Source organism: Thunnus maccoyii, chromosome 17 (genome assembly GCF_910596095.1).
Source record: "Thunnus maccoyii chromosome 17, fThuMac1.1, whole genome shotgun sequence".
Taxonomy (NCBI): Eukaryota; Metazoa; Chordata; class Actinopteri; order Scombriformes; family Scombridae; genus Thunnus; species Thunnus maccoyii.
In genome coordinates, this window is record NC_056549.1 from 4,958,961 (window position 1) to 4,984,040 (window position 25,080).

The 25,080-nt window shown below is 38.6% G+C and overlaps 1 protein-coding gene across 1 annotated transcript; it reads left to right on the forward strand.

The window, feature by feature from the left end:
* Positions 1 to 168: 168 nt before the first annotated feature.
* LOC121882154 lies at positions 169 to 24,805 on the forward strand (the record flags this gene model as incomplete). Its single annotated transcript, XM_042390193.1, has 4 exons — positions 169 to 385; positions 13,945 to 14,277; positions 14,420 to 14,695; positions 24,756 to 24,805. Coding segments are annotated over exons 1-4 (720 nt in total), but the record flags the coding sequence as incomplete, so codon positions are not given.
* Between the last annotated feature and the right edge of the window lie 275 nt (positions 24,806 to 25,080).

Sequence of the window (25,080 nt, forward strand, 5' to 3'; positions counted from 1 at the left end):
AATTTGTACCATCTTACATCCATGTTTTCACATTTTAAAAGCTTTACATGATGAGATCATGATCATAAACATGATGTAGTTTGAAATACAGCAGTGGAAAGGAAGTGGTCTTAGTGGTGAGTGGTTTGAGACATTCACTGTTAACTCCTACAATGTCTAACCCCTATATAATGATAAGAATATGCTCCGCCTACAAAAAACAAACTGAAGCCATAACAATGGGGAGGAGATCATGACAGGAAGTAGACAGTGTATTTCTCTGTATGAAGCACTTATAAGGACATTTTGAGAGCTAAGAGCGAGAGAGAAAGACAGAGAAGCACAATGGTTGAACTCAGATGGATTAAAATGTCTTTATTTCTGATACTGGGGCTTCAGTTTACAGGTAAGATATAAAAATCTGCATTATTACCAAAGATACTTTATTGAATAACCTTTATTTTACTGAGACAATCAATTAAGCTATTTGTTTTTAACATTCACACTACAGTCAAATTCTTATTTCAGTTCATTTATTACATTTCTCTCTTAAATTCTCAACAGCAGTAACTGGACAAATTTCCCTCGGCATCACTGTCAGAGTTGGATATGAAGTCACTTTGTCTTGTGAAAATGTGATGACTGATCAGGATAAATGTGACAGTACTACCTGGCTCTTTGTTGGTTCAGGAAGCACAGCAGCAGTAGAGCTGATTAAACTTGGGCAGATTGGTGAAAATGCCGAAGCTAAATCAGACAGACTGAGTGTTACAGCGAACTGTTCTCTGGTTATAAAGAAAGTCACAGTTGAGGATGTTGGTCATTACACCTGCAGACAGTTCAAATCAGGACAACAACAAGGTCAAGACTCTCGGGTTTATCTGTCTGTTGTTACCAGTGAGTATTTACATCATAATGTTTTCAGCTCAAACTGTCTTGTTAGAACAATATACTGAAACATTACAATAATTATGATTACAGTGATGAAGTTAATTTTACTCTTGTTGTCTTTCTCTCACAATATCTCCATCTTCACCAGTGACTGAACATAAGAACACTGATAAGGTGATGTTGAGCTGCTCTGTGTCGACATATGGACAGTGTGAACAGACAGTGAAGTGGGTGTATGAGGGTAATTATTGGGATGTGAACACTCAGCGCATGAAGGAGTCACAGTCTTCTTGCTTTGACAATGTGATGTTTACAACTTCCCGTCTTGCTGAGACATCAAAGTATTCTGGGTCATTCAAGTGTAACGTGACAGATATTTACAGTGAAAAAGTGCAGTTGTTTGCCTTCAGCCCTCAGTCTTCAGGTGAGAAATCTGCCTCATTTAGTTTCTCTTTTTTTGTGTGTAGATGATAATTATGTGGTATTTTTTCACCACAATTTGTTGGTTATTTTAGCTTTAATTTGTTCAGGTAAAGATGCCAGAACCAAAACAAAACCCAAAACATCAACACCAATAGGAATTAAAGCTTAAAGCAGTGATGAACGGGCCCTCGCGCCTTTGCACACATCGGGTCGCGGCGCAGTCGAAGGGCTTCTGTCATGGGCATGTAGATGTCTTCAGACCCGCGCTGTTTTCAGACAGTGCAAGAAGGAGATAAACATCACTAACTTTGTCCACTATTTTACCTGCTGCTGGGGCTGCTTTGCTGCAATTTCGTAGGAAGCACTATTCAGCCAGTTTGCATCACTGACTGAATATTGTCATGAGGACGTGTTCAGGCCGGGTCTCTTATCAAACATGCAAAGTTTGGGGCAGACTGGAGCATTTGCACTAAAGTTATAGCAATTTCCTCTGTCATGGCGAAACATGAAAACTCAACACCACACGCTTCAATGATAGCTAAATTATAGCATATTAGGCACCTTACCGCCACCCTCCGCTTCGGACTGTAGACCAAATATTAAATCCTACACATCAATCCTGTCTGTCTAATAAACTCAAAAAAAAAAACCCAAACTGCTACTCCGCCCACTTGGCAGGTTCATTAAAGTTTTAATGGTGAGTTCCAGAACTCTAGTCTTCCTGAGTTCTTCCCTCATATATTGTCTTTTTTGATCATATTTAGTACAATCTATGCTTGCATGTGTAATAGTTTCCTCAGCCAAGTGGGAAAAAATATGTGCATATATCGGCAATCGCCAAAAAGTAATCGTGTTAAATAACTGTGATGTCAATATTGAGCAAAAATAATTGTGATTATGCTTTTTGCCATAATCAAGCACCCCTATAGAGAACATAAATTATGATTTACTTACACACACACACAAAGCATTTAAATATGTATGTGATAAAGTGTTGTCTTTAATAAACAGTTACTTGAACATTTTTCAGTGTGCACCTAAATTTCTGTATACCCCTAACTTTTTTCATTTAGGAACACATGTACTCCTCAACAAAAAAGTAAGCATTGAACACTGCTGTCAGATGTGTAGAGACAATAAGTAACTGCAGCTGGACACAGAAGAATACTCATATGTTTGAATGGAGAGTGTGAGCGAACCGCTCGGTGCTTAGGCCCTAATAAAAGAAAAACTGCAGTACAGAGCTACAAATTTTAGTTTTTATTTTTCTGCAGCACTTTATCACTAAACTGTCACCCTCATTCCATTTTTTCCCTTCCCCTCATAGGTCATCCCCACTACTGAATTATACATATAAGACTCATAATTATTGTAAAATAAAGGATAATAACACCAAACTTCATGCAAAGTTTGTGTATGATGTACTGTATGTATATAGACCTTTCTGCTGTATCCTTCAAAAATTAGCTGCATTTAACCGTGAAACCCATCCCCCCACTTTCTTCCCTCCTTCTCCCTCTCAGCTGGAGAGAAGGATTTCAGAGTACTCTTCTTGTGAAATATCCTCATAAATCCCATGACTATGGCCAAATCTTACATTAAAAATTATATTTTTGTAGGAATTTTCGTCACGAATCCATTAATACAGGTTTGAAAGTGGTCTGACTTATAGTTTAGATGTCAGCGACCTTAGTTTGGCACAAAGTCCATGCCCAGACATTGCCTCCCCATTGGTTTACATTGTAAGGTGCGATGTGGCACTCCAACTTTCGGGGCTTACAAAATCTAAACCGTTAGAATTATTACAAAGTTTTTAATAACTTTTGTTCAGCACAGTGTGATAAGTCATGTATTATACATAGGTGGCGCTATAGAGCACATTTTAGCACTTTGGGGGATAATTTTTACATTTTATCAAATTTTTCATCAGACCTGTTATGCCAAATTTGGTGAGTTTTTGAAAATGTTTAGGGGGTCAAATTTAAGAAAGAAAGAAAGAAAGAAAGAAAGAAACAGAACAGATACAAGAGGGTCTTCACCCCTTTGGGGCTCAGGCCTTAATAATTCCAAGCATCATTTAAAGATGGATCAGTGTGCATTGTTGCTTGATAAATTCTTTTCATATAAGACCTTTTTTAACATACATTCTTCTCTATCTTGGCTAGGTTGCTCTCCTGGAATTCCTGAAAACAGAAGCCACTTCTGGCCAATTTTCCTAATTAGGGCCTGAGCCCCAAAGGGGCGAAGACCCTATTGTATCTGTTGTGTTTGTTTCTTTCTTATTACGCCACTTCAACCCTAAATTTGACCCCCTAAACATGCTCAAAAACTCACCAAATTTGGCACACACATCAGGTCTGGTGAAAAATTTTATAAAATGTAAAAATTATCCCTCAAAGTGACAAAATGTGCTCGAGAGCACCACCTATGTATCTAATATGGCCACCACGGCCCGTAGGAATGTCGTAGAGAGATCGAACCAAAACTCGATTATTCGTCTCATCAAGACCTACAAATCATATGCTGACACCCCTGACCTAAATCCAACAGGAAGTCCGCAATATGCCCATCAAAGTACGACTTTGCACCAATTTTGGACCCCCAAGAAACTATCTCCTCCTAGGGCGTTAATAGTATCGGCTTCAAACTTTAATACATGACTTATCACACTGTGCTGAACAAAAGTTATTAAAAACTTTGTAATAACTCAAACGGTTTAGGTTTAATAAGCCCCGAAAGTTGGAGTGCCACATCGCATCTTACAATGTAAACCAATGGGGAGGCAATCTCTGGGCATGGACTTTGTGCCAAACTGAGGCGTCTGACGTCTAAACTATAAGTCAGACCACTTTCAAACCTATATCAATGGATTCACGACGAAAATTCCTACTGAAATGTGATTTTGAATGTAAGATTTGGTCAAAGTCATGGGATTTATGAGGAGATTTCACAAGAAGAGTGACATTCTCCTCTCCAACTGAGAGGGTAAGTATAGGCCCCATAATAGCTAAAATCATTTCTCATCATATTCCTAATTCTCCATATAAATTTGAATAAGCCTTTTTCCTGTTGAGTCAGAATTGTAGGAGGTGTAAGACTAGCATTCAGGCAAAAGTTCTGCAAGAAATATGCTGGAGTTGTACCATATGCATAACGTACTTTTGTTCTTTGAGCTAGGTAGTTAGTAGTGTCTCTAGCATAACCTACATTTCCCCCTGTATAGAGGGATAGCCATTGCATTATTATAAATGTTGTCACTTGATCAGTGGATTGAAAACATTGTTTTACAAGATTAAGATCACCCAGAAGAAACCCATAGGCTAGAACTTTTTTAGTTTTTACACTCAATCTCTTTGTTACCCTTATAAAAGTGTCTAGGTTGCATTCAATTAGTTGTTTTTTCTCACTTTTCTCACTTATGTAACATAAAGGATAAACCTGGAAATCTTTTGAGCCAATTTCTGTAAAAGAAGCTGGATTAGACCACTTCCTTTTTCCCCATGTGTTGTATTTTTCTAAAACACAATTTTGCAAGACATGCCAAATTTTCCAAGTGTTTTCATAATTTCCATAAATAGCCTTCCAAGCATCTGAACCCGGCACTGGTAGTTCAATATAACTAACATTTACCAAGACACTGTCAGAATTTCTAATTCTCTCATTTTTTACCCAAGGTAAATTTTGACTTTAGGAGACTAAAGATGGAGATCTGTAAGGTCTTGTAGTATGCCATCTTTTCCCCTCTCTATGAGCCGCTGTAAAACTGAGCAGAGGCCATTTCCACCACTGCTTATCAATGAGGTCATAACTACATGCACAAAATTCTCGAGTCAAATCTGAAATAACAGGATTTTTATCACCCACCTTGTAGTACCATTTCCTTTTAGGAGTAGTTTTAACTGTCCTCTTATAACGGTTTGGGATGGGATCTTGAACAGTTTCAGTTAGATCATCTGGAGTATCTGTAATCACTTTTTTTCTAGGAAAGTATCCTTGAATCAGATTAAGAAGTGTGGACCACACATATCTAGGCTGAATAGGCACTTGAGATAGTAACCTAAATCTAGTTAACAGCTTTGGTTTAGTCAGATTTGTCAAAGTCAATGGCTTTCCTGTTTCCTCTGTGGGGAAGGATTTAATTTTACCAGAATCATTCAAAAAGATACAGTTGGAAAATTGCAGCCATGTGTCACTCAAGACTCGTCGGGCTTTAAATTGCCAACATGTAGTTTTAACAGGAATCATTGCATAACAGACATATTCCAATTTCAAAGATAAGGTAGTCATGTTCAATTTTTGATAAGTCACCTGTATATCTGTTGGATCACCCATAACCCAAGGTTATGGGGACGATCAGCTTGCCCAGATGTCTTTGATACGCACTCACTCTGGTACCGAGTGAGGCTTTTCGGGTCATTATTCCATAATCTGCAACATCCCACCAACCCAACATGGGCTGGAAACCATAAGGCAATCAAGATTGCTGTGACACTCCAAAGGTTCCCAATGATCCTCTCTGAGGTATCCCTGTTTTGCCATAGCCTCTCCGTGGAGGGCTCTGGCTACCATATGTGATGCCTTGCCTTTCCCTTGGGCCAGGACTAACAAACCTTTGAATGTATGACCTCATGCGGTCTGAGGCAGGGCCATATTAATTTATTCTTTTTTCCTAATTTGTGAAAAATGTACTGGACCAAATTTAGCCGTATTATTTGATTCTACCTCTACTACGGTGTCGTCCCCTTCTGTTTTGGATTTAATAGCTTCCTTATTAGGATTTACTTCTTTTTTGCTCACCCAGACTTTATCACCAACCTGAAAAGCAAAAGGGCCTGGGTTACGTTGACTGTCAACTATGACTTTTTTAAGCTTTGGAGCCTGAATGTGTTCATGCAGAAGAACTAACTTTTCACGTGTATCCCAATCAGTTGGTGCATTTTTTATAATCCAATCTTTTGCAGCTCTCTCAGATACTTCAGAATTTTAAAATGTTTTCCATTATCCATTCTCAATGTTTCAATGGTTGGATATTGAATCAACAGCTCTGCTAATCTGGCTGAAACTGTCCTTCCTGTTGCTACTCTCAAGGGGAAGAGCCGCCTTACACTGGAACCGTTATCTGCACAGTTAAGGAAATATTTATTACCCAATGTTGATCTGCATGAAAAAGGCCCTGCCACATCTGCACTGAAATGAGTATGTGGGGTGCATGTGATAATGTGATTCGGATGAGTTTCTGTCTTCTTAAACCCTCCTGCCCATGCACACTCGGGACAACTTTTCCTAAAGTTGATCACTTTCTCCCTAGCTCCAGGTATATCCAGCCCTGAAGCTTTCAGCCACTGTACGACCCTGTCTCCTCCGACGTGTCCTAACCCTTCGTGTATGTGCTTTAACACATTTAACTGGTCAGGGGGTGGTACTGTGGTTATTCCTGTGTTACCATCTTTCCACTCATTAGGCATGATTCCCTCCAAGATATCTTCAACCACAGATTGAAACACATTTGGCGCAGAAGACAAACCTTGCACTAGTCTCTTCCATCCATAGCACTGCCTTTTCCAAGTAAATGCAGTTTTTGCTGTTGAAGCTGGACACATTGGAATGGACCAAAAACCATTTGCCAAATCAAGAGTAGTTTTCCACTTTTTATTTTCTAATGTTCTGACTGTCTGTGAGGGGTTTATTGATCTGGTGTCTGAGCAAGACCTGGTGTTTAAAGCAATCAAACTATGAACCAATCTCCATGTTTCATCTGGTTCTTTCACTCCCATAATAGGTGTGTTTGTGACAGCATTGTCAAGGCAGGTTATTACTCCTAATTTCTCTAGTTCCTCAATTGTCTTGCTCAACTCTTCTATGCACTCAGGAGGAAGCGGATGTTGTGGTTGTCGAGGGGGGGATGCCTCTTTGAATGTGTGTGTGTGTGTGTTTGTGTGTGTATTTTTCATGCACTAAGCCACAGTCATTTTTAAAACAAGAGGGATTTGTTAACTCTAAAGTTTCTTTTAATTTATCTTTGAATTGGGTGTCATTTTCTTCCACTAATTTGTGTTTTAATGCATTATAATCAATTTCTTTCATCCACTTAACTGGAATAGGCTTGCCATGATCTAGATCTTTTAAGGAAACTAAAGCTTTTTCTGCTTGAAATGCTGTAAGTATTCCGCGTTGTATTTAATCCATTTGAACAATTAGATCATTTCTTAATCCTATGACTTTTTGTCTACCAGTTAACTCTCCTTCAGAAAAACAACTGATATGAGCACCTGTGTCCAAAACAAATTCCTCACCATTAACCCTCCTGTTATGTTCATTTGTCAGGAACAGCAATGGTGTTCCCGGGTCAATTTGACCCAGTGCATTTTTAATTATCCAAAAGATGTCCGAAACCAAAAAAATCCTAACAAGCAGTGTGAATATTTCATTACTAACTCCATTACTAACTATTCTATCAATATTTAGTGCAATGGTGTTCCTTACCTCTAACAGGTAATGGTTCAATTAGGAAAATTAACTCGTTTTTCACTAAAAAAATGCATGTTCAAACTTTTTTTTAAATGTTTCACCACTTTATTGCTTTTGAAAGACCAACATATGAAACACAATAGTTTTACATAACATTGAAACATAACATTTAAATTTTGTTTTACATACATGCACTGTTTGTGAACCAGAAATGAACAAAATCGCAATACAACAAACAAGCAATCGCAATATGAACGTGTGTGTGTGTGTGTGTGTGTGTGTGTGTGTGTGTGTGTGTGTGTGTGTGTGTGTACATCTACACAGCACACAAGTGACATGTCATCACACTGAGCTTTGTGCAAATGAATTTTGCACATTTCACACAGGTCATGCTTGTCTTGACATCGTCAGCTGTATTTCACCATTTTTTGACATGAATGTCTTGCTTGGAAGAATAGGAATAGCTATTCCCTCATCTGGTTCAAAATCAGAATCATTAGAATCAGAATTTAGCTCAAGATGGTCTTCATCTTCAGACACATCCTCTTCCATTTCACTGTCATGATCAATGATGACTTCCAGAGCCTCCTGGACTGTCATCCTTTTGCTTCTGCTGCTCATTTTGTAAAGGTGTGACAGAGTGTAATGTTGGTAGGACTCCCATGCAGAGAATCTTTTATATGTTTTGCCCCTCCCCTGTTGAGTGTCCACTGAATGTGGGTGGAGTTTTCCCGCGAGAACATAAATGGTTCTCGTCAAATATCATAACACCTGCATCTGTGTGTGTGTGTGTGTGTGTGTGTGTGTGTGTGTGTGTGTGTATGTGTGTGTGTGTGTGTGCTGTGTGTGTGTGTGAGAGTGATTGGAATGAAATATGTCTCACAATTGCAAAGAAAAAAATAGTCTGACATTTCTGACACCCTTTTACCTCCAGTTTGACTGCTGGGTCAAATTGACCCGAACAGTATCTATGTGATATAAACATGCAGGGGGTGGTTTTCCTAGATCTTCAAACTTTAAAACGGGTCAATTTGAACCGGAACATAACAGGAGGGTTAATGTTAGTTTTTAATTGTGACTCTGCCTCAAAAGTTTTAGTAGCTCTTTTGCACAGGATGGGTCTTTTGAAGATTGTGCCTCTTGTGCAGCTCTAGCGTTCTTCCGCGCTTCCTGAATGGCTTTTTTTCTGATCTAGTGGGAGATTTGCCCATTCTGACTTGCAGAGTTTGCGGGTTTTTTTGAGATTTCTCATCAGTTCTTTGTGGGAACTCTCTCTGCTTGGATGCTCTAGGCTGATCCCTGCCCTGGCGATATATATCCTGCCTGATTGGATATGCTGCTTTTGATGGATCCAGTCTTCTCTGTCCTGGGTATTGATATCTCTCATTATACGGTCGTTTATCTGTTCTCTCTCTGAGATGGTAGTTGTGAGGCGGCTGGGAGCGCATTTCAGTTTGTGGTCTTTTTTGCGGCTGTGGGGTTCTCTCTTTAACTCTCTTTTCATCCATAATAGCTTTAAGAGCATCATAATGCTATGCTTCCTGAGCTAGTTGTACAGGGGTTAGAACAGCCACCTTTGCAGCTAATTGATATCCTCCTGGTATTGCTTTACAAATTCTAACATGGTTGTCTGTGCTGCAGGACTAACTTGGCTCTGGAGGAAAGCCAATTTAGCGTAGTAGACCCTGTCTGCAGGTCCTGAATCAACCTTTTTTCTAACACCGAATTTGTGTCGATGAAAATGGTCATATCTGGTGGGATTGTAATCCCATGTTTTGTGTTTAGATGCAAAGTTGCATGTGGTGTATTTAAAATTTCTGCTGGAACGCGTTCAATCACTCGTCTTAAATATTCCTGTTCTGGCTCATTTTTCTCTCAAACAGGGCAAAGATTAGTCATCAAATCAAAAACCTCCCTACAATCAATTCTAGGAACACCTAGATTTGATAGATTATTTAGAGTTGAATTTCCTGTCAAACTCATGTCTAATAATGGGCCTGGATATGTTAATCCTACAAGATTAGACTGCAGCAATGTAGGTCTTTGTGGGACAGGCGCTGGTGTGTGTACGTTTTGCAATAGAGTTCTCTGAGCTCGCGCACCGTAGTCAATGGGTGGTATTATGCTTGTGGCGGACACAGGTATAGCTGTTGGCATCTGCCTTTGTTGTGGCTGAGTGTGATGAATTTGGTGATCTGCAGTTACATGATTAGTTGCCATCTGTCTAGACAGTGTCTCAATGCTGCTTTTCATGCAATCATAACCTGCATCAATGTAACTTCCCTTCCATGAGCTCGTTATTCCTGGTGTTTGTCTAACCTGAGTACTGAACGGGGCTTGGCAGAACACATTTGCATCCACCCAGCTGAGGGTGTAATTGTCCTGAATATTGGAACTTAAGTTTACATCTGGGGGTGTAGAGGAAAAATAAAAATGATCATTTAGTGTATAAATTTCAGACTCTTTTCCTTCCTTCACCGTGGTACCTTTCCTTCACCAGGTACCTTTCAGGCTTAGAAACTTTTGCCGCCAGTTGTTACTCTGCTCTGAATCACTGCGGGGCGTTTCACTCCCGTTTAAAGTTGTTTAAGGGCCTCCCCTATATTAGTGCCGCTACTTTCGTAGGTAACCGTTTGAGTGACATGTCTAACAAGGTAGAGTTCAGTTTTTTAACATCTGGAGGTCTTCAGGTCCTCTTTTAACTCTTCAGAGGTCCCTGTTCGGGCGCCATGAAGTGGTTTCTGTCCTACAGATAACCGATACCCCCTGCCGGTGTGGATAAGGCACTGACTGACAGCTGCCCTCTACCTCTGACCTAGGTATCGAACGTAGTTCCCAAAATCTACACGCATGACCATCCTAGCCTTGCTTAGGGAACCTAAGTCCTGACAGCCTGGGTCACAATGAAACGTGTAGGTGCAATAGGTGTTGGAGGTTTGAAAGTACTCCAGGATGGCCTACTAACAGGACATCACTGGAGGAGGCTCACTCTGTCGGTCGAGGGCACTTGCCCAGTTTTATAGGGCAGCCTCAGAGCCCTAGCCCTAACAGTTTAGCCAATTAGACTCCTAATTATAAACCCTCAACCTAATATTGTATTGAAATCCTACCTTTAACACATGTACAACTGCATATTAGCACTGAACCTGAACCATTACTACTCTATTATTTAGTAAACAGCACTAATTTTTAACTTAACAAGAGTCAATAAATTTTTAATCTAATCAATTTTCAAAACTACTGTTAGCTTATCCAAAGGGAGGCGTCTTTTCTTACCTTAAAGAAACACCAGAGAATCTCAGAGATGAGCACGAGTCAGGAACTTTGGTTGGAGTGTATAAAATTACAAACCAGTTTTATTTGGTTTTAAAAAGCAAGCGATTTAAAACTACAAAAATAGTAAAATACAAAAACAAAAATTAAAGAGTCTCTAAGAGATCTCTCACGAGGAAAAAGCCTCGTCCTCCTCTCCCAAGGAATCCAGGATCGCCTCCCCTCCTGCACGTCTCTAGGCTTTACTTTTGATATCTCTACAACCTCTTCTTCCTTGTATTACCACATATTGTCTATCTACAAAACATCCAACAACTTCATGCTGATGTTACATGACTTTACACAAAATAGTGACCTTTTCTTTATCTCTCACTTACATCAGAGTACGTGGAACTTTTGAACTTCTTCTTATTCACTTTCTGAGATTGTTATCGAAGGATTTCTACAAGATGCATGAACACAGCTCCTGTATTACCTCAGAATTTCAGGTGGTTGCCTATGTTTTGTGATGTTTGTTTGTATTTGTATTGTAGTCATTCTTGAAGGTTCAGTTCTAATTTAGTACAGAAACTGGTGCAAGACATTAAGTTATGTTAATTTTGTCCCCAACTTTAATTAAATAAAATAGTTTAAAGTAGGCTTGAATAGAGTTTGTCTCGGCCACATATAGTGGAACTTTCAACACTGTATAGGATGGGTCAAATGCAGAAGATCATTATTCCCACAGAGATCAATAAAGTACTTCTTCTTTTTAACCAGGCAGATGTCTTTGCCCCACAGCAGGTTAGTGTGAAATTTGTACCATCTTACATCCATGTTTTCACATATTAAAAGCTTTACATGATGAGATCATGATCATAAACATGATGTAGTTTGAAATACAGCAGTGGAAAGGAAGTGGTCTTAGTGGTGAGTGGTTTGAGACATTCACTGTTAACTCCTACAATGTCTAACCCCTATATAATGATAAGAATATGCTCCGCCTACAAAAATCTTGGTCCTTTACAAGTGAGAAAAATAAATTGAAGCCACAACAATGGGGGGAAGATATTTTATTCATGACAGGAAGTAGACAGTGAATTTCTCTGTATGAAGCACTAATAAGTACATTTTGAGAGCTAAGAGTGAGAGAAGAAGACAGAGAGAAAGACAGAGAAGCACGATGGTTGAAATCAGACCAAGCGGCAACCTCCAGGGCTGAAAAATGAAGCCAATGCGGAAGTGCCAAAAACTGAAGTTCCTTGAATGGCCACTTGAGGCTCCAAAAGTGAGTCATTCCCCACAGACCCCCATGTTAAAACGCCCAACTTTACAGCAGAAATAAACATGTTTACAGCCTGGTACAAAACACGATTTAGGTCTCTATAGCTAATTTCCCCTTTCATGACAACTGTGCGGGGGGTGAATTTTTTTATAACTCACCCGTTTAAATTTTATTAAGCCGTAAAGTTATGCATAATGAAGGACATGGCTGCTTTGAGTGACAGGTCCGCCAGCCGCTAAGTGGCTTGTTTCAGCCATTCGGTCCGCCTCTTTGCCCATTTTTGATTGGCTGGGAGTTAGGCAGAGTCACACACAGCCAAGATGGTGATGGCCGGAGAGGCTCACTTTGAGCTTAAAACCGCTCTTCAGAAACCAACGGGTGACATCACGGTAACTACATCCATATTTTTATACAGTCTATGACTCAGACGGATTAAAATGTCTTTATTTCTGATTCTGGGGCTTCAGATTACAGGTAAAATACAAAAATCTGCATTATTACCAATGGTACTTTATTGAATAACCTTTTATTTTACTGAGACAATCAATTATGCTGTTTGTTTTTAACATTCACACTACAGTCATTGTCAAGTTATGTTCTTAGTTTCTGTGCGGCTTCCCCACTTGAAAGGGATTGATGTATCTACTTGGAGATCTTAGCTGGATTGCACTCAATGACCAAACAGCTGCTTCTTTTTTCCTCCTTTTATTTTGGCAGGCTAAGCAATTTAGCTTGTCATTGCATTAGGTGAAAAACCTGAATTTAGAAACCAAACAGAAAAAAAAAAAAAAACAATTATATATGCACTTGTAAACACATTTTTTCACATTAAATGTGGATAAAATTAAAGCCCAATGCTCACTCTTGGCTCAATAGCAGATCCTGCATGCATTTTACTGCATTTCAACACAAGTGTTTAGCACAAAGTACTTTATACTTATATTCATTTAGAATAATATCAAATTATGCAGTCCTTTAAGCAACCATAATACTTCAAATGCATTAAAAAACAGCAATTAATACTTTTTATCATCCACGTTTCCAGCATTAACAGGTTCACGAATAGATTTTCAACTAACAAACACTAAACACTCTGAAACAAACAACCCATTTTGCACTTTTGGACACTAAAGAGTTAAATTATTGCCCGTGCTATTAAACTAGCATGAGTCCAATTTAGCTCTGCAGCAGCAGCGGTCTCCACCAGGGAAACTATCTCAAGTCGCTTTAAAGTTCTGCATCTTACCGGCTGCCTCTCCGGACTTTGCAGACATATTAGCCCCGAACAGTCTTTCTGTTCCTCACAACACCGTTGAGACCTTTGATGGCATCTTCTAGCTTTGAGTTTTTAGCGTGCCATTTGTTCTCTTCCGGACTGCTCTGCCCCTTTTTCATGTAACTCTGCGTGTTACACTTTTAAAGCTCTAGGCGGCACTCCACAGAATGTTACTGTCCGTTTTGCTTTTGAATGTTCTGTTCGTCTGTGGATTTTTTCCATTATTTTCCTTATTATTTATTTATGTAATTTTTTACCCCTCTAGTCCCGACACTTCCTTTTTTTTTCTTAATGGAAACTCCATTTTGACTTGACAGTCATATTCTTATTTCAGTTCATTTATCACATTTCTCTCTCAAATTCTCAACAGCAGTAACTGGACAAACTTCCCTCTACATCACTGTCAGAGATGGAGATGAAGTCACTTTATCTTGTGAAAATGTGATGACTGATCAGGATAAATGTGACAGTACTACCTGGATCTTCAGTGCTTCAAGAAACACAGCAACAATAGAGCTGATTAACCTTGGGCAGATTGGTGAAAATGCTAAAGCTAAATCAGACAGACTGAGTGTTACAGTGAACTGTTCTCTGGTTATAAAGAAGGTCACATTTGATGATGTTGGTTATTACACCTGCAGACAGTTCAAATCAGGACAACAACAAGGTCAAGACTCTCATGTTTATCTGTCTGTTGTTACCAGTGAGTATTTACATCATAATGTTTTCAGCTCAAACTGTCTTGTTAGAACAATATACTGAAACATTACAATAATTATGATTACAGTGATGAAGTTAATTTTACTTTTGTTGTCTTTCTCTCACAATATCTCCATCTTCACCAGTGACTGAACACAAGAACACTGATAAGGTGACGTTAAACTGCTCTGTGTTGACATATGGACAGTGTAGACAGACAGTGAAGTGGGTGTATGAGGGTAATTATTTGGATGTTAACACTCAGCACATGAAGAAGTCACAGTCTTCTTGCTTTGTCACTGTGATGTTTACAACTTCCCATCTTGCTGAGATGTCAAAGTATTCTGAGTCATTCAAGTGTAACGTGACAGATAAAAACACTGGAAAAGTGCAGCTGTTTGCCTTCAGCCCTCAGTCTTCAGGTGAGAAATCTGCCTCATTTAGTTTCTCTTTTTTGTGTGTAGATGATAATTATGTGGCATTTTCTCACCACAGTTTGTTGGGTTTTTGAGACTTAATTTGTCCAGCTGAGGATGCAAGAAAAGAGACAAAACCCAAAACATCAACACCAATAGGAATAAAGGAAAAAAGCAAATAAATTGAGCCAAACGCAACAGCAGCTGCATGAAAATACAAACAACGTTCTTTTGTTCCAGTTCATCTCTCGGTCTGTTGTTCTTTTTTCATATGTTCAGGTGAGGACACTAAAAGAGCTGCAACAACAAAATCAACACCAACAACAAAATCAACACCAACAATGAAATCAACAAAACAACAAGGTAGTGATTTAACAACTTGTATCTCTGAGTGTAAAGTATGAATGTCAGACTGAGTCTTGGCTGTGGGTGGAGATATTCTCTTATTCACTTAATCTCAGTCAGTGTGTTCACACACATGTCTGAGTCTCAAACCTTGTTGTTGCTCACTGTTCTCTCTCTTTCTGTCTCTCAGCCTTTGACGTTTAAAGTACAAAAAAGATAGAAGAGAAATATTTCTAAATGTCATTTGTAGATTTGTATTTTTGGTGCTTCCTGTAGCAACATACACTTAGCACCAAAGTTCACAGTTCAGTTCAGATATTGAACTATATTGTACTAATATTGTAATGAAGCAGTGATTAATGCAACATTTTTCAGGTTATAAAAAGCACAAGTGCTGTATATACTGTATTTCTCTCATCTTTTAACTGCAGGAGTTTGAACAGTGACAAATATTTTTAATGTTTTAGACTTTGCAGTTCGGTTGAGGTTCATCATCGTGTCTGTGGGTTTAGCAGCTCTCTCAATAACTGTTGTGTCAGTCAACATATGGACCAGAGCTAAAGGTGAGAACATTCACAGAACTTTTATAAACAAGAAGTTTTGATGAATCTGGATTTTTACTGATGAAGTTAAACTCGACTCTGTTTTTGTGTTTTCAGGGAACAAAACACAGATGGATGACAATGCTGTGAGTTTTAAAACTGAATATTCAAATGTTTATGTTTGTGGTAGTTCACTATTTACTGTGATTCTGTAAATACAATAAGAATAAACAGTGTTGACTGTATTAGTCTGAAACAAAAGTTGTTTATTTGTTCTGTTTTATCTCAGAATCTCAGGTGTGTTGTGTTGTTTTTCACAGGTGCATAATGATGAAGATGGAGATGAAGGTACGGTGAAGTATGAAAACGTTGGAGAACCTTCTGCTTCTCTCAGACTTCACTGATCAACAACTTTCACACCAACATCAACTCACCAGAGTCCACCGCAGTTAAATAACATTTCATCAGATTTTACCGAGTAGTTTAGACAAAAAAGATCATTTTGTGTTGTGATGGGTTTAGGTGAGTGATTCTTTTTTAAACTACAACACTTGTCAAACTTTTCATCTTTAAAAAAAATGTGTAATTCTTACTTATTGCTTTTTACATGTTTGTTTGTTTCCGTTTTATCAGTATTTAGTAGCTCAGACTAATTAATTATTGGCCTTTCTGTAAGATGTTGTTGATTTCTTTATTAAGCCATAAGTTGTCACTTTACCAGCATATATTAGACATTCCACTGATTATATTAACAACATTTCATGTCTTACTGACTTATCTGATGATACTCTCTTAGTGATGTTGGATATTGCAAGCCTTTACACAAATATATCACATGACGGTATTTTGGAGGCTTTACACTTTTATCTTCAGAACTGGGACAATACGTCGTTCCGCCTAATTAGTTAATCATTGATTTAGCTACTCTTGTCATGAAGAACAATTATTTTTACTTTAATGGAGATTTCTATTTACAAGTGTCTGGGATGAGCATGGGGTCTATTTGTTTGCCTAATTATGCCAATCTGTTTGTTGGTTTTTTTAAGAGAAATCATGAATTGCATTAATTTTTTCACCTTATTGAATAGCTTTAATAGCAACTTGAAATTGACAATGGATTACAGTGTGGAAAAGGTTCATTTTTGGATATGTAGGTCATAAAAAACAAGGGCACAGTATCCACTACCTTATAGCGTAAGGAAACAGACAAGAATACTCTTTTGTTAGCAAGCAGTTTTCATCCCACCTCACTCAAGAGAGGTTGTTCCAAAAGTCAATATTTTAGACTCTGAAGAATATGCAATACTACCGAAGATTTCCAACAGCAAACAACAAGCTGATGATATGAGAGCTAGATTTGTCCAGCGTGGGTATCCTACTGAATGGATAATAAGGCTTATGAAACGGCATTGAGAAAACCCTGCTGGCAACTGTTGAGAAAAAGTGAGAAAAAAGAAAAGAGATGTGTTGTAACTTGTATTACCTTCTATTCTCCCCACTCACATGCCATAAAATCAGTTTTTAGAAAACATAGGCATATTTTAAAATCGGACCCTGAACAATCCCCAATCTTTTAAAGATCTGCCACTTTTTGTGTACAAATGGGGGGAAAACTTGAGAGACCTACTGGTCCATGCTGATTTTGCACATCACAAGACTACGCAACCTACACAACAGAAGCTTTTATGCTCCCTACCAGATGGTTACAAAATTAACAGTTTTTGTCGTCCTCACACGAACAAAGTATTTCCAATAAAAAGTTTCATTATTTGTGCTTCCACACATGTTGAATACATGCTATGTTGTCCATGTGGTCTAGTGTATGTAGGCAAAACAACCAGAAAGCTGAAACAAGGTATAAGCGAACATAAAAGTGCTAAACGTAGGAATGACAGAGATTATCCTGTAGTTGTACATATCAATGATGCAAAACATGACATTTCAATTTTACGTTTTTGTGGCATTGAAAAAGTCAGCCTACTGTGTAGAGGGGTGATCATGACTTGTTAAAAGAACATGAAGCTTTTTGGATCTTTATTGTACAGACCTTGTCACCCAAGGGTTTGAAAGATGAGCTACTTCTTAGTGTGATGTTATGACAGGGGATTTTTTGATATACCATCTATTTTAGACTCATCTTGAATGAATTATTTATTATTAGACATTTTTGTCTTCATTTCCGTATTGGTGTCCTCATAAATATATATATATATAATTTTTTTTTTTCTCTAATTCTGTCTCTTCACCTTTCTTGTCCAGGGACAGATTCTAGGTGACAGTTTTTTCAAGCTCCAACCAGATTTGAATTAGAAATTGAAAATACTGTGTATGTTTGTCTTTTAAAAGGTAGCTTTTTTGTCGTGACTGTGTACATTTTAAGCTATGTGTAATGTGCATTTTGTATTTCTTTGTCTATTTATACTGTCAGCATAGAGAGCCATGATGTGATTTTGTATGATGCTTGATTAAATGAGTGATATTCTGTTGTGTGACCTGATTGGTCCATGTGGGTCAACCAACCTATTTAAGATGGTCTCTCCTTTTGTCTTGTGATATAACCTGATGAAGGTCTGTGTACAGAAACATTGTTCCCAATAATCCTCCTCTAATTGCAAGCACAGAAGAAAGTCTGCAGGAGTTCTTTGTTCTTTGTCTTTGTTGTCATTATTTGTACATACAAAGTCATTTTTCAGTAACTTTCATTTTCAATTGTTTTTAATATGTTTGCTTATATATATATATATATACACATATATGTATATATACATATATGTATATGTGTATATGTATATATGTGTGTGTGTGTATATATATATATATGTATGTGTATATATATATATATATATATATATATATATGGCCTGTCTGTTACTGTGAGCCTCAATTTTGGGTTTTTGTTTAATTATTGCTCCTCCCAAAAACTCGACTCAAGCTGGTCTCCTGAAAATGGAACTTTTTAATATTTATTTATCACAAACATGGAGACATTCACCCTTAACTCCTCCAATATCTAATCCTTTAAGTATTTACTCTTGTCTTCCTATAATATAAGATATTTTATAGATTTATTGGATTACATAAGATACTGCAGATGTGAGCACCAACTTGCTCATAAAATGCAAAAACGTTCTAATTAAAGAGAAGAGAAGCTAATATGCTCCATCTACAAAAAGTTGACAACTTACGAGTGAGAAAATTAGATTGAAGCTTCAATGAGGAAGAGACACTTTACTCATGACAGGAAGTAGACATTTCTCTGTATGAAGCACTAATAAGGATATTTTGAGAGCTAAGAGCAAGAGAAGAAGACAGATGCTGTGTCTCAAATCGCATACTTCTGTACTTACACTTAACATTTTGAGTGTGTTCACACTGAGAAGTATGGAAAAATGCAGTGCACTGTGAGTACCCAGATGGTACACTCAAAATGGTCTAAAAGTTGAGTGTGGAACTATGGACACTTCTTGCCCACAATGGTCGCCATCTCGGCTAAGTAGTGTAAGAGGAGGGACCACTTTTCAAACTGGAAATGGTGGCGGGTACATTGTAACAACAGTAAACATCGCCACATTATACAAATGTAAGTTATACATGTGTTTTTTAGCATTAAGCACCACTATACTGTTTTCGGATATAAGCCATCAGTATGTTTATTGGGTTAATGTAGCAGTCTGTAATGATTTGGTAGAGCGAACGCTAACGCGAATGCTAACGCTAGCTAATGCTAATTTCTGATCGTCATTTCTAGTAAGTGCACAACGGCTGTGTTTGATTTGAGACAACGCTACCCTGTACACAGTGTACTACATGAAAGTGTACCAGCAGAAGTATGTGATTTGAGACACAGCTAGAGAGACAGACAGAGAAGCACGATTTTTCCTATGTAATTTATGAGTGATGCTGTTTCCTTTTCATTTCCCAGATTTGTGGTGATGGTGATGATGAAGGTGATGCAGTGATCTATAGCACTGTGAAAGCTTCCTCCTCTTCTGCTGGAGCCTCCACTGATCCCAACAACGTCTACGCTACCATCAACTAACCCAACAAATAACAGACCACAGTGTTAATATCATTACATTTAATTTATAACTGATGAGTTGAAGCTTTCTGATGAGAAAACCAGTTTTTATTCCCAGCATCCCAGCCAATTAACCTTTACTTCATAATAGATACTGTATCTCTGTGGGGAATTTGTCTATGCTGTCCAAACCTCATAGAGATTTTATACTAATAATAAGTTTTTTACAGTGTGCAGAAGTGACTGTGCTTGACACATGAAGGGAAAGACAAAAAAGCATTTTAGGTTTTTTCAGTATTATAATGATTCACTGTTTGACTGTCGTTCTGGACTTTTTGTTGAGAGAGGGACAAGTTTATATATTTACATCTACATTTTTCATTTAGCAGACGCTTTTATCCAAACACAAGCAGGGATCTAGTCAGGAGACAACAACATGAGTAAGTGCCATAAAGCTTAAGATAGAGTCTGATTGGACGTAGATGCCCACAGGCAGTGCAGCAAGGCAAGCTGGGTCTTTAGTCTTTTCTTTAAAATTGAGAGGGACTCTTCAGATCGAACAGAGTTAGGTAACTCTTTCCACCACTGGGGAATTACAGAGGAGAAGAGTCTAGCTAGCGACTTAGGGCCCTGTTGTAGTGGTGGTACCAGGCGCCTTTCATTAGGCAGAGTGGGAGGGAGTGTAGACCTGAATGATGGAGTTCAGGTAGGCAGGACCCATTTTAGTTGCTGTTTTGTAAGCGGATGTCAGGGTTTTGAATTTGATGCGGACAGCAACCTGGATCCAGCGGAGGGATCTGAATAGCGGGGTGACGTGCTGTTTTGGGCTGGTTGAAGAAGCCGCCATGTTCTGGATTATCTGCAGAGGTTTGAATGTGCAAGCAGGGAGGCCTGCCAGTAAGGAGTTGCAGTAGTCAGTGCATGATATTAAGAGAGCCTGTACCAGGACTTGTGCTGCATGCTCAGACAGGTAGGGTCTGATCTTCCTGATGTTGTACAGGGCAAATGGACATGACTGAGCGACTGAGGCCATGTGAACCTTAAAGGTTAGCTGGTCATCGATCATGACACCCAAGTTCTGGGCAGACTTTGTGGGCATGAGTTGGGTTGATTCGAGCTGGATGCTGATGTTTTGTTGTATGGAGGGACTGGCTGGGTTGACAAAGATCTCGGTCTTAGAGAGGTTGACTTGAAGGTGGCGTTCCTTCATCCATGCTGATATACTGGCAAGGCATAACGAGATCCTAGCCAAGACTGTGTGGTCTTCTGGCGAGAATGACAGGAAGAGCTGGGTGTCGTCAGCATAGCAATGGTATGAGAAACCATGGGAGTGGATGATTGCGCCAAGTGAGGTTGTGTATAATTAGAAAAGAAGTGGACCGAGCACTGATCCTTGAAGAACCCCGGTGGGTTGCAGTTTGGACACTTCTCCCCTCCAAGATATTCTAAAATATCTCCCTGACAGGTAGGACATGAACCAGTGGAGGACAGATCCTGAGATACCAAGCTCAGTGAGTGTGAAGAGGGGGATGTGGTGGTTAACTGTATCAAAGGTAGCTGACAGGTCCAGCAGCAAAAGGCCTGACCTGCAGCTCTAGCTGAGCGTAGTGATTCCATAACTGACAGAAGCACAGTCTCAGTAGAGTGACCCTGCTTAAAGCTGGACTGATTCGGGTCATACAGGTTGTTCTCAGAAAGGAATTCAGAGAATTGGTTAAAGACTGTGTGCTCAAGTATTTTTGACAGAAAGGGCAGGAGTCAAACCCGCCTGTAGTTTTCAACCTGGGCGGGATTGAGTGTAGGTTTTTTGAGCAGCGGGGTGACTCGGGCTTCCTAAAATGCGGTAGGGAAAACACCTGTTATAAGTGAATATCCTTAATGAACTCACTATCAGGCACTTTATTAAGCTCATTGATGGTTGTGCTAGCATTGAGTGAATGTTAAAATCTTAGTTCTCACTGCTTTTTTATTTCGTCTTATCATTTCTTCTCTTTACGAATGTATCTGATAATGTTTAGAGTGTTATGATTTATGTCTCTGTTCAGTTTGCCTTGTGTTGTGACGGCCCTCTGGCTTTGCTATGGCCCTGAGGTTTGTGTTTTACCCTGCGGCTGCTGTGTGTCAGAGACTGTATTAGTGCAATTAGGTGCACCTGACCAGTCCATCCAGGATGTATTTAGGATCAGCCATCCTCACTCCTTCCTTCTGTCATTTCATGTTTTCTTTTGCTTGTTTGGTTTTGTTGCACTTCTCTTTAGTTCACACCAATCAAGACTACACATTCACATATCCACTCACCAACATCACTGATCTACTGACTGAACATTTCATATATTTGATATATATTTCTTAAAATAAATGTAACTGATTGATTTTTTCTGTACAACCTTGTGTATTTCTCTTCATTTGTCACAGCCTGAGACCCTCAACATAACTGTCAAAAGGCAAACTGAGCAGAGGTGGGATGTGATCATGTGACATCCCTTACTTGGACTGAATAAATAGCGTTACCCTTGAGTCTTATTTTAAAGAGCTGAATGAGTGAAATCTGTAAGAAATTTAAATACGTTGTAGATCTAGTAAAAGTTAATATTTTTAGTTTGGTGCATGATTTTAGAGTTAAAGATTATACATACATACATCACACACTCTTCTTGTTGCTGTTTATGTGTGTAAGGCCACTGAGCATGTGTGGGAATGCGATTCTGTTTGCAGTGCTTTGCTAGAATATCACAACGTCTTGAAATGTAAATAACTTTAGTATAAAGTCAAGTATATGTTGCACAACAAGCTAGTGAAGCTCTGTAAACAAAACAATGTTCCTGCACATGCTCAGTGGCATCGGCCTTACACAGACCTCTCCTACTGGAAACAAAATAAGTAACCACTAAGTAGGTTATTAGTGACGACTGATTTACATACACACTTCTGGGACAAGCACAAACCAGCAAGCACACCAGTTATCATCAGAAATGTACTGCTGGGGTCTCAGTGATGATGTTCAGAGATGAAAGTAGTCTCTTTGTCTGGTGCCTTGATAAAGTTTGGCCTGTCTGTTACTGTGAAACTCGTGTGGTTGTGGTGTGTTGAGGCTAAAACCTCCAGAGCTCTGCTGCTGTTGTAGCCACATTCTCACCAAAACACTTCCCCCTCAGTTCTCACGAACATTTACTTCAAAGATACAAAGAGGAACTAACAGGTCTCAGACCACTATCTTAACATCATCTTATCTGTTCTTTCCCAGCTGCTGCAGTATCACCATGTTGCGCCATGTTGAGCATCAAGAGTCAAAGTTTGACTCTTTACCTGTCTGTTCATGTGTGCTGTCAATCTTCAACATGAATCCTGTCACGACAGAATCCTAATTCAGTTTGAAAACATCCTTTATACAACTTTTTACGTATTGGACATTGCAGTTATGTGGTATGTTCTTAACCACTATTGGGGTGCTGTTGGCTAATTATTAAAGGGAAATCATTTGTCTTTGAATGCAAATACTGGTCCTGTGCACAGGATGTGAGAAAACAATGTCTTTACATTTTAAAAGCATTATATGATGAGGTCATGATTATAAACTTTGAAATACAGGAAGTGTGTTGTGGTCTTAGTGCTGGGTGGAGAAGTTCAGCCTTAACTCCTACAATATCTAATCCTTTATGTATTTACTCTTGGCTGTTTATAATATAAGATATTTTATAGATTTCTAATTATATAAGATACTGCAGATGTGAACGCCAGCTTGCTCATAAAATGCAAAAACTTTCAAATTTAAAGATAAGAGAGGCTAATATGCTCTGCCTACAAAAAGTTGTGAGTGAGAAAAATAGACTGAAACCACAACAATGAGGAAGAGACACTTTACTCATGACAGGAAGTAGACAGTGTATTTCTCTGTATGAGACATTTTGAGAGCTAAGAGCGAGAGAAGAAGACAGAGAGAAAGACAGAGAAGCACGATGGTTGAACTCAGATGGATTAAAATGTCTTTATTTCTGATACTGGGGCTTCAGTTTACAGGTAAGATACAAAAATCTGCATTATTACCAATTGTACTTTATTGAATCACTTTCATTTTACTGAGACAGTCAAATATGCTGTTTGTTTTTAACATTCACACTACAGTCATATTCTTATTTCAGTTCATTTATCACATTTCTCTCTCAAATTCTCAACAGCAGTAACTGGACAAACTTCCCTCTACATCACTGTCAGAGATGGAGATGAAGTCACTTTGTCTTGTGGAAATGTGATGACTGATCAGGATAAATGTGACAGTACCTGGTTCTTTAGTCATACAAGGAGAGCAAAAGTAAAGCCCATTAAACTTGGGCAGATTGGTAAAAATGTCAAAGCTAAATCAGACAGACTGAGTGTTACAGCGAACTGTTCTCTGGTTATAAAGAAGGTCACAGTCAAGGATGTTGGTTATTACACCTGCAGAAAGTTCAAATCAGACAAACAACAAGGTCAAGACTCTAAGGTTTATCTGTCTGTTGTTACCAGTGAGTATTTACATCATAATGTTTTCAGCTCAAACTGATATACTGAAACATTACAATAATTATGATTACAGTGATGAAGTTAATTTTACTCTTGTTGTCTTTCTCTCACAATATCTCCATCTTCACCAGTGACTGAATATAAGGACACTGATAAGGTGACGTTAAACTGCTCTGTGTCGACATATGGAGAGAGTAGACAGACAGTGAAGTGGGTGTATGAGGGTAATGATTGGGATGTGAACACTCATCACATGAAGGAGTCACAGTCTTCTTGCTTTGCCACTGTGAACTTTACAACTTCCCATCTTGCTGAGACGTCAAAGTATCCTGAGTTATTCAAGTGTAGCGTGACAGATAAAAACCCTAGAAAAGTGCAGCTGTTTGCCTTCAGCCCTCAGTCTTCAGGTGAGAAATCTTCCTCATTTAGTTTCTCTTTTTTGTTTGTAGATGGTTATTATGGGGTATTTTATCACCACATTTTGTTGGGTTTTTGGGATTTCATTTGTCCAGTTGAGAATGCAAAAACAGCAGCAAAATACACAACATCAACACCAATAAGAATAAATGAGAAAAGCAACAGCAGCTGCATGAAAATACAACACACTTCTTTTGTCTTCCAGTTCATCTCTCTGTCTCTTGTTCTTTTTTCATATGTCCAGGTGAGGACACTAAAAGAGCCGCAGCAACAAAATCAACACCAATGAAAACATCATCATCATCATCATCAACAACAACAACAAAATTAACAAAAACAAAATCAACATCAATAAAATCAACAACAACAAATTTACCAAAAACTACATCAACACCAACAAGGAAATCAACACCAATAACAAAATCACCAACAACTACACCAACACAAACAATGAAATCAACAACAGCAACAATGGAAAAGAGCACAAAGGCAACGATGAACCAAACAGCTCCGACAACCAATGATACTTCAACAAGACAACAAGGTAGAGACTTAATAACTTGTATCTC